This window comes from Aotus nancymaae, unplaced genomic scaffold, assembly GCF_030222135.1.
Source record: "Aotus nancymaae isolate 86718 unplaced genomic scaffold, 86718_ANA_hifiasm-v0.15.2.pri h1tg000007l, whole genome shotgun sequence".
In the NCBI taxonomy this organism is placed as follows: Eukaryota; Metazoa; Chordata; class Mammalia; order Primates; family Aotidae; genus Aotus; species Aotus nancymaae.
The window spans coordinates 32,980,659-32,998,181 of record NW_026988418.1 but is presented as its reverse complement, the minus strand read 5'-3'; the positions used below and the strand labels follow the sequence as shown (position 1 = coordinate 32,998,181).

The 17,523-nt window shown below is 33.4% G+C and overlaps 1 protein-coding gene across 11 annotated transcripts in view; it reads right to left on the bottom strand.

Moving 5' to 3' along the window:
* Positions 1 to 17,523, bottom strand: part of LRRC7 (leucine rich repeat containing 7) — a 592,672-nt gene that overhangs the window by 284,807 nt on the left and 290,342 nt on the right. For all 11 annotated transcript variants that reach the window (XM_064372501.1, XM_064372500.1, XM_021667706.2 and 8 more), the window contains one exon: positions 14,277 to 14,333. In XM_064372501.1, coding sequence (XP_064228571.1) covers positions 14,277 to 14,333 — 57 coding nt within the window. The remainder of the gene's footprint in view (positions 1 to 14,276; positions 14,334 to 17,523) is intronic.

The window sequence follows — 17,523 nt, the reverse complement described above, 5'->3', positions numbered from 1 at the left end:
TTATTACAGCCCGGGAGCGAAGCTTTATGTTTTGTCTAAACAGCCAGGCTTGCCTAACAGAGACGCTCTGCCTTTATATAGGCTTACACTCTAGATATTACACATGAAAGGATCTTAGGTTTACAGCCTTAGAAATTACAAGTGAAAGGGTCTTGGGTTTACAGTTTTAGAAATTATATGTGAAAGGGTTCTGGTCTCCGGATGAAGGAGTAGGGTAGGGGTTTGATCTTGTTTAAGCAAAAACAATGTCTTCTGGAGAGATTCCCCCATACCACACCTGCTATCTATAGGAAGGTGATTTAGGAGGTGCCAGTCGGCCAGCCTTTTCTTCTACTGAAATGCAGTGTGGAGGTCCAGGGGGAGGTGATCCTAGATGCCTGGGTCTCCTTCCTCACCACCCGCTTTGAGACCCTCACCATTTTATAATTAGTGAGAAGTCTCACTTTCATTTTCATTTTCCAGATCCTCTGAAGAAACTGATTGATAATTATGGATATAAAACATTTGTGATGTGGTTCTTCCGGTCTATTACAGCAGTAAAGGATTTCTTAGCCATTTAGAGGAGGGGAAAACAGGGGAGTAGTTAACAAAACAAGGGGGGAAAGCAGGGGAGTAGTTAACAAATACCCACTATTGTTATCACACTTATGATGAGGGTTTTTAATCCTCCCAAGGATGAGGACCAACCTTTAAACAAGAGCTCAGGGTTGAATTTATGCCATACCTGCACAGGCATATGTGCTAGTTTGGTTATATTTTTAACTGCATGATCCTGGTCGTTTATGTGTAGGTAGCAGTTGGTTAGTTTGAATTTTTTGCAGATTTCTCCATTAGCTGACAGCAAATAATCTAAGGCCAACCAATTCTGATAAGTGGCATTTCTCACTTGAGTTTCTTGTACGGCCAAAATGGACAGAGCTTTGCCCATTTCATTAACAAGTATTTCCAAGGCAGCTTGCAACTGGATGATCTGATTTAGCATATAGATAGGAGTCCAGTGTCCCCATGGGCCATTCTCTGTCCCTGTGGCCAGCCTATAGTACTCAATAATTCTTTCCGTTGGCCGCTTATTATTTTCCCATTTACCTATCTTTAGACTTCTTTTCTCCCGGGCGGAGTAGACTGGATACCCTAACAGCTCACCTGTCTTAACAGATTATAGGAAAAAAGAAGGCTTAATGATGCATATGACACAGCTACCTGTCCATCTTTCAGGCAGCTGTGCGTATGCATTATGCCCGCATATCCAGTACAACCCAGGAGGGGCTGCCCAATCTCTCCAGTACCCAGGATGATTCCAAGCATCCTGTAATTTTGGAAATTTTAGGAGGGATTTCTTTTCTGTATAGTTTGACCTTCACCAGGTTACAGTGCCCACTGTTTCATTATACAGTTGCTGACCTAAGCAGCTAAGCTTCCCTACCAGAATAGTGAAGCCTGTTCCTTCTCTGGCCAAACAGTATTGTCCAATAATTGAAACCTTTAAAACCAGAAAGTGTTGGTTTGAACCCTTTGAACTGAGGTCAGGTCAGGGACAGGGTTAGAGGGTAATAATAACTCACGGCCTTCCCATGGCCACCTGTCACCCATAGTCATCCCTACACATACATAGCAAGAAGTGACATTGAGGGAATGGGCCACATTTTTTAGCAAATTGGAGGAACAAGTTCTTTGTCTTTTTTGGAAGTTTCGGCACTGGCTTATTTAATATACCATAAAAGTGCTGGTACACTGGCTGGGCTGAGCTTTTTTGGATTTTTCCCTGAATCTGGGTACTGACTCTGGGGTCAAGCTTTTTCCCATTAATTTCTAGCATTACACTCTCCCCTTTTTCCCATTTAGGGTCTTGGGGGTTTGTGATTATTAATTCTACTGGGTTACAATGTCCTGAGACACAAGGGACATTACTCCCTGGAATGGTGTCTGTCCCTTTTACAAGACAAACGGGATTATTCATATTATTTTTCCAAGTGGCCCAGATGATACATGACCCAAAGATGCAATTACTGCACCAGCAGGTTCTTTGGCAGATATACTTGCTCTTTTGAATAACTTTGTTCCCCTCCAAGGGAACCACAGCACCCCCCGCCATTGGAATGATAGGTATTGATGGCTGCACAGGCACCAATTGAACAGTAGAAAATTGTTATATCCTCTGGCACCTAGAATACTGTCTGATACATATTAGGTACGTGACCAATTAAAGTTATTTTTAACTGACTTGTTCATTATATAAAGTGAGAACCTATCAGTATGTCTTCAGAGGCACAAACTTGCAAGTCGTATTTAGGGAATTCAGTAGGGAGTGGTAGGAGGAAAGGCTGGGGTCAGATTGTGAAGAGCCTGGAACGCCATGTTTTGGGGCTTAGATATTATTGTATGAATAATAGGAAGCCAAAGATTTTTCATTTTACATTCTCTCTTAAGTAAAGCTTTTAGATATTGTCTTTGTTTTTTATAAAATGAAAGTATATATTTTATTTTATTTTTCTTTTTTTTTCTTTTTTTTTTTTTTTTTAATTGCATTTTAGGTTTTGGGGTACATGTGAATAACATGCAAGGTTGTTGCACAGGTGCACACGTGGCAGTATGATTTGCTGCCTCCCTCCCCTTCACCTATATCTGGCATTACTCCCCATGCTATCCCTCCCCAACTCCCCACCCCCCCCACTATCCCCCCTCCCCCCCAACAGACCCCCGTGTATAGTGCTTCCCTCCCTGTGTCCATGTGTTCTCCTTGTTCAACACCCGCCTATGAGTGAGAACATGTGGTGTTTATATTTTAAAATGTGTTTTATATTTTACAATGTATATCCATTTTGATGGAATAATAACTTAAAAGATGCTCTTTAAGATTATATTTAGCATAAGAAACGCTGTTCCATTTTCTTTTGAAAATTCTGTGAAACATTTAAGCAAAACGAAGTTTTTGCTTTTAGAAATATGCTTAATTAAGATGTATTTCAGTATAATCCAGAGCCAAAAGATATCCTTAATAACATTTTACTGTAATTAAAATAAAAGTAATTCATTTATCTACAGTGCCACTGAATGTTTCCTAAAGAGAATGTTGTCCTCACTTTTTAACCAGTTCATATGGCATAAGATATTCTATCCCATCTTTTTAGAATAAACATAAATGTAAACAGCTAATGCTTGATAAGAGTCATAGCTTTTTAATCCAATAGTTTTATTTCTAGTCTTGCTTATAAAATTATAGTGCATTTATTTTATAACTAGAAAAGATTGCTGTTAAGTAGTAAATGTGAACAGGAGTCCTACTAAAGTTACAGGAAAAGGTTAAGTTTAAAGCAAAAGGAATAGAAATGCAATGTAGTTAGGTAAAGGTTTGGGGTATATACAATATAAACAGTATAAAACTAAACACAATGGAAAAAGTAGTTTGGAAAGAAAATGATAATTTTTTAAAACCCTTGAAAGGACAAACTAAAACCTCATATTACCAAAGGAAATACAAAATGTGCATCTAAAGAAATTAATACCATGAAGTTAATTTCTTATGTGAATTTTTATTTTTAATATTGCTCACACTTATCTTAAATGTCACAGAAACTGTGGCAAACTATAGCAATTTAGAAATATTCCCCCTTGCATCTGTTCGACAGAAAAGCGAGCTTTTTAAAGATGTATTTTGCATATTGAAAGACCTGAAATAACCCTGACTTGAAAAGAGAGGAGAGAGGAGACCTGAAGAAAGCAGAAAATCTGTGGAGAGTTAGATCCATTTCAGCTGTTTTAGTGTGCCTTATTGAACTAACTATCAATAATGGGGTAATTTGTTGTTTCCTCATGAAGAGTCTTTTTTAAAAGTAAAAATCAAAGCATGGGTGGCAGGAAAATCTTTCAAGATGCTATAATAAAATATATCTGGTGAAATTCAGTTATTTTTAATTTTTTTGCACATACCAAAATATCATAGACGAGAACCTGGTGAAAATCAATTCCTTAATATCTGTTATGTGTCCACTGTCGCAGAGACTGTGCCATTCCAAAATCTGCAGTCGGGCAGGGTAAGAGCACTGCTCTGCAGTTGCTTACTTGACAGTTGAACTATGGAGTTAAAGCTTCAGATAATATATTCAAGATAACAACAACAACAACAACAACAAACTGTCACTGAATTAAGCTTATTATATTTCTGAGTAAAACTATAATTAGATCCAAGTTCCCATGGAAGCTTTGCCTTGCAAAAACTCAAGAAGAATTTCTAAGCTACCACTCTGAATGCCAAATCTATGGCTAATTTCATGGTGAAAGTGGTGGGAAAGTTAAGAGATAATTTGAAGTTTTTCAGACAGAAAAAGGGAATGTCTCAAGATGCTTGGTGATATAAAGGTGCATTGTATATTGGATATAGCAGAAACCCCGTGAGATGTTGAAAGTGTTGGGAAGCAATGAAGCCAGAAATGTTGACTCCAATCTGTGACAGTTCTTGACATTTTGTCTTCTGAAAGCTGTGAGCAGTCATTCTGAGTTTTCAAACTGACATGTGCCTTGGTATGTTTTAATAAGAAAGCTCTGACAACAATAAGGAAGATGTATTCCAATGGTAGAGATGAAAGAGGAATTGTTCAAGGCACAGGCAAGCGTTATTAAGAAGCTCAAGTAGGGTAAGAACATGGGAAGGGAAGAGTGCTTAGATGTGACATAAGTTGATGGCTGATGATTTGGGGCCAGTAGGAGAGGAAAATAAGATGGAAATTTCTGCTTTCTGTGATTCTACGGGTAGTGCTGTCATTAGGCAGTGTATAATAAAATATAGGTTTTTAAAAAATTTTGGTTTAACCAAGTTTGGTTTTTGTTATGGATGGTGGGTGGAAAAGAGCAAGGAGGATGATTTCCATTTTGACATGTGGTGAATATTCCATTTGAAATTGGGTATTGGAATATGGAATTGGAATTCAGGTAAAAAGTTCAGGTTGGAAATAAATGTTTGCAGCTCATCAGCACAGAGGTAATGCCTGAGACCATAGCAGTGTATCTGTCAACTAGGTTGTTTGTGTATTTTCTGGCCTGAGACACTGAGACAAAAGTCAATATTAGTATGATGTTTCAGAACGTACATTTAGTAAAGACACAACATTTATTTAGAGGCCATAAAGGATATAACAAAAATCCACAATAATGAATTTATAAAATATATGAAGATACAAACAATGGATGTATGCCTTTCCTAATCCTTGTTGAATGTTAATTTCTATCATGTGTTTTAGTTGCTAAGTTCAATATTTGCCTAAAGAAGCTATGAATTTTAAAAGCAGAAAGTCTTTAAGAATTAACAACTAGATCATTTAGCTAAACATTTTATATATTTTTTATTGAGGATGACAGAAAATGAGTTGTGTAGTTTTCATTACAGTACTGCTGGCAAAGTAAGAAAGGCATATTAGCATCACACATTATTTTTAAGAATTTATTATAAAAAAACTAAAAATAACATTATTTCATTTATAATAAGATATTTTTATGAGATAAAATGAAAAATATCTAGCACTCATGCCAATCTTTTCTTGCATACACCCAAATTTTCTAAATGCCAGTGTATACTAAATTTATTTAAAATGTTTCCTGGGTCTAAATGATAATAAGCCTTATTTTCATCAACTCTTACCCAAAATACATTTCCCAGCTTAACAGAGGTAATGATATCCAGCACTCTTTACAAATAAGAACATTGAGATTCAGAGAAGGTAAATAACTCATAAACAAGCAACAAGGGCCTTTTGACTGCAAAGTATATTCCCACTCAACTACTTTATAGCTCTTCTCAGCAAAACAGAATAAGAGTGTGGGCTAATTGTTCCGCTAGAGACTAAGCCTCCGAGATCTTATAAAACTGAAACTGGGTGCTTTCAGCCTCACTGTTACAGCAGGCAGTTTTCATCTTTTGGTAAACTAATCATCAGGGATCAGAGTAGCTATTGTTTGAAGTACTCTGAAAAGAGAAATTTGATTACCATGATGTTACTTGGCTATTGTGACCTTCTCCAAGTTCCTCCTGTTCTTGACACATCCTTAGCTAACCATATTATCATTCTTAATTTCATGTTGACAGTATAAGTTTAAAAAGAAATACAATCAGTTCATAAGGCAGAACTAAGTCTTTCTTTTGTGAGTCTATGGAAAGCAGATGTTTGATATTTTATAAGTGACTAATAATTACTTTGTTATAATGCATTATAATTCATAGAATACTTTTAAATATAGAATGTGATAACTGTCCACTTATTTCATTTGAATTGAAAATATAGCACCAAGTGAGAAGAAGTTTATCTAAAAGCAGAGGGCACTAATGTGGTTTCCCTTGGTTAGCAAGATTGTCAAACTGGGGATTTTGAAAAAGACAGTCCTGAAGAGGATGATACCATGGGTTTAGCAAAAACACTGTGCCCTGTAAATTGATATAAATTGGTAAAAGCATAAGGTAATATGATCATACAATCACACAGCATCCAATTATGTGTTACAGTTATAAAATAGAATTACAAATACAGAGTTAATAGAAACATCAAAAAGGCATTTTGTAAGCTGTGCCTGACAATGGAATTTTCATTACAATGGCACTAAGGAACATTTTGATGTATTTCATTAAGATAGCTAGTAGGGTAACATAATGCCAAGTAAGATAAATTCATTAATAGGTCACTGAAATGAGAATGGAAACTTGACTCAGTGACACCTGTCCAGTTTAGAATACATATTAATCTATGAGCTTTCTTCATTATTTTGATAATGATAACCGGTATTAAACTAGATAACAAAGAATGGAAGAATTTTAAAAAAAGAAAACATGGCAAATCTATATTTCAGATAAGTCTGCCTATGGAGTAATCTGATCAAAAAAGAATAAATGAACTTATATAAGAAATAAAAACATGGTATTTCAAAATGAGTAGTTTAGAAATTTGCATTATAATTATAAATATATAGCACTTATTGCCATTTAGGTTAGGAAAAAAATACACAATGCATATATTACTCACATACATAGAAACTTACTTCTAAAATGCTGATTTTTATAAATATTTAAGCATTTTATTTGTTTATTTGTTTGAGAAAGGGTCTCACTTTGTTGCCCAGGCTGGAGTACAGTAGATGATCAGAGCTCACTGCAATCTTAACCTCCTTGGCTCAAGTGATCCTCCCACCTCAGGCCCTTTGTAGCTAGAACTACAGGCATGCATCACCAATCCCAGCTAATTTTTAAAATTTTTGTAGTGACAAGTCCTCGCTATGTTGCCTAGGCTAGTTTCAAACTCCTGGGCTCAAGAGATTCTCTTGCCTTGGCCTCCCAAAGTGCTGGAATTATAGGCATGAATTACCATGCATGGCGTTAGCATTTTAGCATATAAGTGCAAATTCTTCCCTTTACCTGTATATTGACAAATACTTCATACAGTTAATAATTTTATCTGTGTTAATAGTGCTTTTATCTTTATTTTCAAAGAATTTTTATCTTTGAAAATATATTTCTAAAATACATTTTTATGTTCCCTTTCTTATATTGGAAGACAGTACAGCTCTTACGGAACACAGTATGGTAAAACATAGTGAATAGTTCCCTAAAAAAATTTAAAATAGAACTACCATATGATCCAGCCGTCCCACTTCGAAATGTATGTCTAAAAGAACTGAAATCAGGATCGTGAAGAAATGTCTGCACTCCCATGTCCATTGCATCATTATTCACAATAGTCAAGATATGGAATCACCCTAAATGTCTAACAACAGATGAATGAATAAAGAAAATGTGGTATGTATATATAGGGCAGAATATTATTCCACCTTAAAAAAGAGGGAAATTCTGCCATATGTGACAACATGGGTGAAACTGCTAAGTGACATAGGCTAGTCACAGAAGGACAAATACTGCATGTTCCACTTACACAAGGTATCTAAAATGGTCAGACTCACAGAAACAGCATCAAATGATGGACAGGGGCTGAGGGGAGGAGGGAATGGGGAGTTGTTCAATTGGTATAAAGTTTCAGTTATACAAGATGAACAAGTTCCAGACATCTGCTGTACAACATTGTGCCTGTGGTTAACAATACTGTATTATACGCTTAAAAGTTTGTTCAGAGGGTAGCTCTCGTGATAAGTAGTCAAGTAGTCTTAACACAGTAAAAAAAACTAAAAATGAAATTGCAGAACACAATACAAAATGAAGTGACTTTTTTGTTGAAACAGTCATAAAATTACAAAAAAGTTTAAAAACTAAAAATCATGTTTTTCTGAATTAACTTGAGAGTAAACCGCCAGTCTGATGTCCCATTGCTCCCAAATACTTCGGTGAGTATTTCCTACACAAAAACATTCTAAACAACCAAAACACAACCATCCAAATCAGGAAATTAATAGTGATAGATCACTACCACTTAATTTTCAAACCCAAATTTTGTCAGTTGTCTCAAAAATGTCCTTGATAGCAAAAGGACCAGTTCAGAATGACATTACTTTTAGTCTCTTTAGTTTTCTTGAATCTGTAATAGTCCCTTAGTCTTTTTTGACTTTCATGATCTAATCTTTCCTTAACAGTGTGCAGCTGTCAAGGTAGCTCTGGCTTTAATTTACATATATAATTTAAAGTGAATCTTTTTGGAAGGGTATGTCCAGTTAAGGTAAAATGTATTGGCATCTTCTGAAAGTATATTTATGTTGTGTACCTGTCCTTAGGTGTTCACAAAGTGGATACTACAGAATTCTGAAACCTTTGTTTTCACTGGCAAAATCACTTAATAAAAGTAATGATGCCTAAGGGATAAAATCATATAAATAATAGATACACCATTTACTAGCTATCTAGCATGTATAGTTTAGTAGTTTAAAAGTATCATTTATGCTTGTACTTGGGAAAATCTTCTCTTAAATAATTTCTTAATAATTTCTACTACGGGAAATTAAAAAACTTCATAGATGATAATGAAATCTAGTTTTATGAGCAACCCAAAATAAAATTTACTCTATAAAATTTTATCTTCTTAAAAAAATCTTCTTCAATGAACATACTAGAAATAGTTATATGACTAAAATTATCCATTTGACAAATTTGATCCCTAAAATTGGAAGGGCCCTCTTTTTGGTGCTCTACATTAGTTTTTTTTTTTTCCTTTTTTGAGATGAAGTATTGCTCTGTTGCCCAGGCTAGAGTGCAGTGGTGTGATTTGGCTCTGCTCAGTGCAACCTCTGTCTCCCAGGTTCAAGTGATTCACCTGCCTCAGCCTCCTGAGTAGCTGGGGTTACAGACGCATGTCATCACGCCTGGCTAATTTTTGTATTTTCAGTAGAGATGGGATTTCACCGTGTTGGACAGGCTGGTCTCAAACTCCTGACCTCAAGTGATGTGCCTGCCTTAGTCTCCCAAAGTGCTGGGATTAAAGACGTGGGCCATCACTCCTGGCCAATACTAGGTATTTTGATGTTGCTTATTTTACATAAAAAGCCAAATATTCTATGTCTAGGTGAAAATAAGAATGTGTATGTTCACAATAGGCTATTAGTATACTGAAAATAGATACAGCTTGAATTTTGGATTAATACTTTTCTATATTTCATAGCTATTTTTCAGATTCTCAGAAGGGTCAATTACCCAAAAGATATTGTCACTACTTTAGATTTCTTTGTACTTTGAACTTCTACCAACAACTCTTAGCATTTCTCATCTACCAAATCCATCCACTTTCCCAATTTTGAATATGTTCATCAGGTTTTACTGTATTTATTGATATTGCCCCAGTAATTCTGTTGAAGTATATTTGAAACATTCCTCTCTTAGTCAGTGTTTATGACAGCAAAGTGAGGTATCATGCTTCATGCCTTGTGCATCAAGAGACATGAATATTCATGTTACCTTAATTTATGTTTCCTTTTCTTCATATTACTTCATAGTTTCATAATTAACACATGCATTTACATAATATGTTTTAGCTCTAGTTGAAGCAAGGTTAGTCACGGCCTTAATAAATTATTAATGAATGAGGCCTTATTTTAATTTTAGGGTATTAGAAAAAATTTTCCCACACATATGGAACAGTTTTATTTAAAGGTAAAACTCACCATTATTACCAACCATTTATATGATGTTATGTTACTTCTGTGAAAAACATTTCTAAATTTCATTTAAAAAATTGTTCTTATTCCTTCATTTTTATCTTGATATATATTTTGTTTCTCGATGAAATGTGACACATTTTAATAAAAAGCAAATAAGATACTATTTTTATATTTTATTTAGATGTTATAAATATTTTCTTAATATGAAGTTATTTTTCTCCCTGTCATGTCTGAACTATTATGCCTAAATTGAAACCACCTAGAGAGAAAGAAAATGTGTGTAGGTTTATAAGATCTAAGACTGGGCTATCAGCTATTGAGAAAGCCCAATCATTTATCCTTGTCTGACTTCATGCTGTTCTCCAAAGACTAATCTGATTATAATGTTTGGCTTCCCATATAATTTTCTGTGGAGAAAAATAATCAAGTGATGCAAAATGTCAAGGTCACATGAGAGACACTCGTCATTGCAAATCCATAGGTCAGCATTCTGGTTTGGAATGTCTACCATGTTTAAGGCACTGGAGAGTCTGCAGTAACCAAATGGAAATAACCTCTCATTAATGGAGCTTCTACTCTCTTGAGGAGATAACATCCAAGTAAACAAAGAGTCAAAATCATACAGAGAATGGTAAGTGCTATGATGAAAATCAAACATAATAGTGAAATGGTATAAAGAAGAAGGGAGACCATTTTATATGATATAACTGGGGAAGGCCCCTGAGCAAGCAATATCTGAAGAGAGACATGAATCATAAGGAAGACCTAATCAGGCAAAGATGTGTGGAAAGAAAATTCTTGACAGTGTAAAGCCTCCAAAATGGGAACACACATGTTTTGTTCAAGAGGAACACTAGTATAGCTGGAGTTCTGGGAAACAGAGTGTGCTGTGCTAAGATAAAATCCCCTGTGCGTTTGATTTGTGTAAGTTAGTCTCCTGCATCTGATGCATTTAGTGAATGTCAGCATTGAATTTCTAGACCAGCAATGCTGAGAACCAGACCTGTGGTAGGTACCTCTACAATGGACTCCATTAATCCCTGTCTCCGGGTATTCATAGTCTTATGTTGTTTTCTTCCATACTTTGGAAGAAATGGTCCAGATTTGGTCTCTGTGATCAATGGCATATGGTAGACATCATAGTTTATCACTTCTGAGATTAGATTATAAAAAGACCAAGGCTTCTGTATTAGACACATACTCTGTCTCTCAAATCACTTGCTCAGAAGGAAGGAAGCAGCCACATTGAAAGTAACCCTATAGAGAGGCACATGTGAGCTTCTATAGGAAAAAAATGGAAAGCCTCCAGCATATCGCCAGTGAGAAATCTATTTGCCAACCACTGCTTGAGTGAGATTTGAGGCAAGCCCTAGTCCATTCAAGCATCATGAGACATCCTGAGACAGCATCACTGAGAATCCAGCCTCTCTTGGATTCCTGACCCTGGGATACTTTTACACAAACAAATGAAGAAAGGAATACATAAGCAAACAAAGGATTGGTTTTCTCTTGACACCCAACATTCATTTGAATTCTCTCTACCATCTCCACATTTTCTGACTATCCCTCAAAAAGCATAATTAAGAAGATAATTCTTCTATAAGGAAAAACTGTATGATAGAATCTAAAAATTTTTCCTTTTGACAATCTAGTTATTTTCAGATGTTCACTGTCTCCTATTATTACAAATAATAAAGACTTGACTGTTTCAATGAGTTTTAGGCAAATGCATATCCAAAGAACTTAATTGTATTATTCCTTGATATATTTAGAGAAATGATCATAAACATTTTAAGGAAACTTATAATACAAATTCCTTTTTCTAACTGAAAAAAATGATTCTAGAATTTGCATACATCAAAGTGTCTTTATCAGTTTGCTTAAAGGATATACATCTTAATGTATGTAATATAATTCTTACACACATTCACATTTTTCACAGATTGCTAGGCATATAGACTTAAGACAAAAGATGAAAAGAAGAGAAAATAACTAACAATCCAACATCTTGTTTGTATCCCTAAGGAATTCATGAGTTATCTCTTCTCAGAATAGTTATTGTAAAACTAAAATTATTTTTCCTAAAACTATGTTTTTACCTCTATTTTTATTGGGAGTGCAAAATAAAGGATACTATAATATTCTCACATAGCTTTAAGTTATAGATATAGACTGGTGATCAAAAGGTATAATACATAGTGAAAACAAAGTTTATTTTTATTCAAAGAAGAATTTCTTTCTGTAATTCTCATTCTATAGACCCAAACTAAAGTTTCTTGTATTTTATGTCTGAATTTGGTTCTTCAGATTTTTGTCTGTAAGTTATAAAATGCACACACTAGATTGCAAGTAATTTTGAAAATGTTTCTTAAAATGTTAAAGCTGTAACAGCTATATAAGTTATATGTATATGAGTCTATCAAAGAGACCCAGCATCAGTTCTAATATATCTTTACAACATTTTTCTATGTCCAAATTGGTTTATACATATTATTCTACTTGTTTTAATTCTGTTTAATACTGGACCACAATCTTGAAGCCTGCACAATACCCCAGCACCAATTATTGTTATTATTGTTCCTTGTTACTCTGATTTGTTCACACAGCTACCTCATATAAAGTCCATGTTATCAATCTCTATCAATCTATATCAGGTTTTAATTTATACCTAAGATTTTTACTTAAAAATATATTTTAAAACCTAACAACCTATGTCAGGTTTATTATATACTTCAAATCAAAGCCATTATTTGAGAACAGAGGGAAAAGGATTCTCTTCTGTATACCCAATATTTTCTCCTTGACCTAAATGTATATATTTAGATGAAGGGAACAACTGCTTTTCTATCTTGGTTTAGCTTCCAGTTAGTCATGCTTCCACTTACTTTAAATGTGGCAGACAAAAGCATGAGGGATGGACACAGTGGCACTAGATGCATTTGCAGGAAATTTCCACTTAAACAAAACACCCTCAACCATATTTCTGCCTGTTTATACCCCCAACCTGGGAGGGGGTCCCTTGGGTTAGGCCCGTACCCAATGCTTTAGCTTAGAGAAAGGCATTATTCAAAACTGCAAGATGGTGAAATATGCAGACATTTCCTCATTTCTATGCTCACTCTTTTTCTTCTCTTACGGAGGATTAAGCAGGTGTCTTATCTTTATGTATATATTCAAATAAAATCCATATCATTACTGAAAGTTATTTTCATAATTGTGTCATTATATTGCAATGACACAATTTTAATATATAATCTCATAAATAAAATGCACTTGAAGGTATACTGTTGATATATTAGTCGATCTAGTTTGCTTAGAAAAAGGGTTTAATAAGTAAAAAATAAGGTTTCATTTTGGTTCAGCAGATGAATCTAAGTCCTATTGAAATGTTTAAAAAATTAGTCACTGTACTCAATATTTTTCTATAATACTGCAGAAAGGTGATAATAGCAACAGAGTACTTTAAATATTTTCATCATAACATATACAAGTCATACTGATTTAATCAAGTGAAGAACCCATTTTGACTTTCAAAAATAATTGTTTCTGTACAACACAAAATTCAATTGTTACACATGAATAAGGCAAAGATGGGTGAAACAAAGCATTTTCTTATGGTAAACGTTGCATAAAATTTGAGGGATTAGTTTTTACTTTAAAATATCCTATATTTTTATATAAGCCAAATTTTAAATAGACTAGTAAAAAGGAACAATTTACAAGAATATATAACTTTTAGCTAAACCACTATATGATCTCTTGAAAAATCTTAATCTTTTTTCCTAAAAATTTCTGGCATATTCTTGATTTAAAAACTGAAATATACACCACAATCCATAAATTAACTTGAGGAATTAAGCATTCTATTGAACCTTATGACACTATTGTTTTTAACTATAAGAATGACAGTTTCATATGTTTTAGTGCAATAATCTTCTGGCATGTATCTTCAGCCATGAGAAGAAACTTAAGTGAACTCTTTCTACCTTTACCTGTAATTACAGTTTGATAAAACAGGATACATTCTCATGTAATATGAATCTTTCACAGTATACTATATGTTTTGGCCTTTAGGAAAATGTGTAGACAAATTAACTCAAAGTAACAAAACACAGACAAAATAGAAGTAGTTATTTTTCTTACTAGCAAAAAAAAAAAAAAAAAATCACAGCTCAAAATTCAGAAAATACACAGTCACTTACTTTGGTAGAGTTTTCAAGTGATTTTCTCTTAACTCCAAGATCCGCAATTTGACAAGTCTACAGAAACGAATTTTAAAAATTTCCTCTTAGTAATTCTTTCTTAAAAATTATTGAATAAGATCTAGTATTTGGTAGCACTATAGGGTGACTATGGTTAACAATAATGTATATTTAAAAATAACTAAAAAACAGAATTGGAATATTTGTAACACAAAGAAATGATAAAAGCTTGAAGTGATGGATATCCCAATTACACTGATTTGATCATTACACATTGTATGTCAGCACTAAACTATCACATGTACCTCATAAATATATACAACTATATGTACCCATAATAACCCAAAATTAAAATAAAAATAAATTTTACCATGGTAAACTATCATTATCACTATCCAAACAGCTATGTACAATTTTTTTTTTACTGTGGTAATAGATTTTAAAGAAATACACATATTGATTATAAGTATAGTTACAACAACATTGGGCAATGAGAAACATCATTTTCCTAAAATTAACTAAGATATTTTAAAGGAATCTTTGGATTCCAGCATTCTAAATTTCATATGTTTTATAAAAATATATTTGTTGTTTAATTTCATGCATTCAATAGATAACTGAATGTATACTAAAGACCATATGCTGTGTTCACTGGAATATGGCAATAATTTCCCTCAAGAGACTATAAATGAACTAAAAAGCAAGTACTACAGCATAGAGCTAAAAAAGTGGGACTCTGTAGGAAGGTAAGTCTGTGTGAAATCCGGACTCTCATATTCTGCCTCTGTGACACTGGGCAAATTAACCCCTCTTAATTCAGTTTCCTCATCTATAAGTGTATGACAACAGTATCAAATTAAAGCATAATATCTGGTATAAGTTTTAATAAGAATTGGCAATGATTATTTTCATTAATTACACAATGGGAGAAGTGCTGCAATACACCATATTTCATTGACTCTAAGGTGCATATTTTAACATTTATGAAAAGGTTATGCATTTAAAAATCTGTCATATCAACTATCCTGTGACAATGCTGAGGTGGGGGGAATCACGTGAAAAGAATGAGAGGTATTCACAGTTTCTGTTGCTTAAGTAACATTTGTGATAAGGAATGCATTTCATCTTAATTACTTGTTAAGTTTTGCAGTCTAGGACACACTATTGTTACTTATGCCCATATTGAATGTTAAAATGTATCCAAATGAGGCTACTTTAGAACAGATATTAATTGGATTCTCTGAATTCTTAATGTTTTGGAAAATATTTTACTATTTGAAGTTTTTTATCTACCATCTCTTAAATTTACTGTGCTTTTAGGTTTTCCTGTAGGTCTCTCTCCCTTTCTTCTTCTTCTTCTTTTTTTTTTTTTGCCTCCTATCAAGCTTTTAATTTTAATCTTATAACAATTAATCTGTATAGAAAATAAACTGATTCAGTTCTTCAGAGCATGGGTATATTGCTAGTAAAGGAGACTTCTTAAACATTTGTCTGTCTCAAATCTTGTCAACAATTGTAACAGTATGATATTTTGTACTGATTTTGGCTTATAGGAACATAGAATCTCAGGTTTTAAAAGGAATTTTAACTGTCCTCTTGTTAAAATATCCAGTTGAAGGTTAAAGACCTTTTTAGATTATAATAATAAAATAGAGCATATTTTTATAGGCAATTTATGCAAAATTAAATTCTATTTCCAAGTGGTTTTGTTATTAGTATTATGTTTTTCACTTGCCCAAATGTTCTCCTCACATTAGGACTACTTAAAGAGAACTGACAAAAGTTTAAGAAAAAAATGTACCTTAAGATAATAATTGTTTTCTCACTTGATAAATCCAAAGTATATTATAATGTTGTGGTTAGTACCAGAGGGGCAATGCTAGTTTCTATGGATGAATGATGAAATGCCAATTCATTTAGAAGCCAGGCAATGCTCTTTGGATGCTCTGTGAATTTTAAAACTGCCCAAATATAAGCTGTTTATAAATGTTGTGATGGTGTGATCTGCAAAAGTAAGGGAATCTGACAAATGTTGATGTGCTCTCAGTGTGTAAATGGAGGCTGTCCCATGTTAAGTGACTTCATTATTCAACTGAGTTCTCAATGTCCTGTACAAGCTTCAGTCAACAGATTGGTGTCAAGTTATACCTAGTCTATTATTTGAACAATTTCAAAGATGATCATTTAAATAAATGCATTGACAATAAACTTAAAAATATCCTAGCTTTTAAGATATATCTTTTGCACAAAAAGTTCATTGTAGAACACCTGGGAAATATTAAAAAACATGTCAAGATGACAATAAAAACTATCCATAATTTTACTTCTAAGGTACCAGTCTTTTATTTCATACAGATTCATATTCATATTGGAAATATCTTAAGCATTTTTTTAAAAACACCTAAGATAATATTATTAATTACTACGTGGTGTTATAATATGGATGAACCATAATATATTTAACCAATGTCCTCAGATGTGTGATCCCACTTTTTTCACATTGTAATTAACAATAAACTTGTCCATAAATCCTAGTGGGGTATCTGATAATCGTAAGAGACACGTCTAGAAATGATTTACAAAGGCAATAGTTGCAAATATTTTCAAAGGTTCTAAAAGCATACTGCCATGCATGAAGGTCATAACATTCCGCAGTCCTATCAGAGAGCATGAGATTATCTCTGTTTTGTAATCTAACAGTTTTTGCAATATATTAGAACATAAAGGTCTTTTACTGTTGTTTTAACTTGTATTATATTTATTATTTGTGAAAATAGACATTTTTCATGTGTTCAATAGCCATTTATATGTGTTATTATAAATTGCTTTTTTGTTGTAATTCAACCATTTTTCCTCTAAAATCTTTGTTTTCATACTTATATGTAAGAATTCTTTATGTGTTAAATGTGTAAACAATTTGTTTTTCATCTATAATTGAACTATTTTTCTAGTTTATTGTTTTACCTTAATTTTTTGATTATCTGATATTTATCTGATTAATATTTTATGTTAAAAGTATTTAGGTCATCATATGTATCCATTTATGATATTTTTCTTTGCTTCCCTGCCTATAAAGTATTTCTCAACCAGAGTCATAAATATTCATCTCTTTTTTTCCCCCAGATCATTTCTGGCTTTATTTTTTTAATATTCAACTCTTTAATTCATCTAGAATTTATTTGACTATTAATGTCATGTAAAAGTCTAATTTTACTTTGCTTTTTGCAAAAGTTTCATTAATTAACAG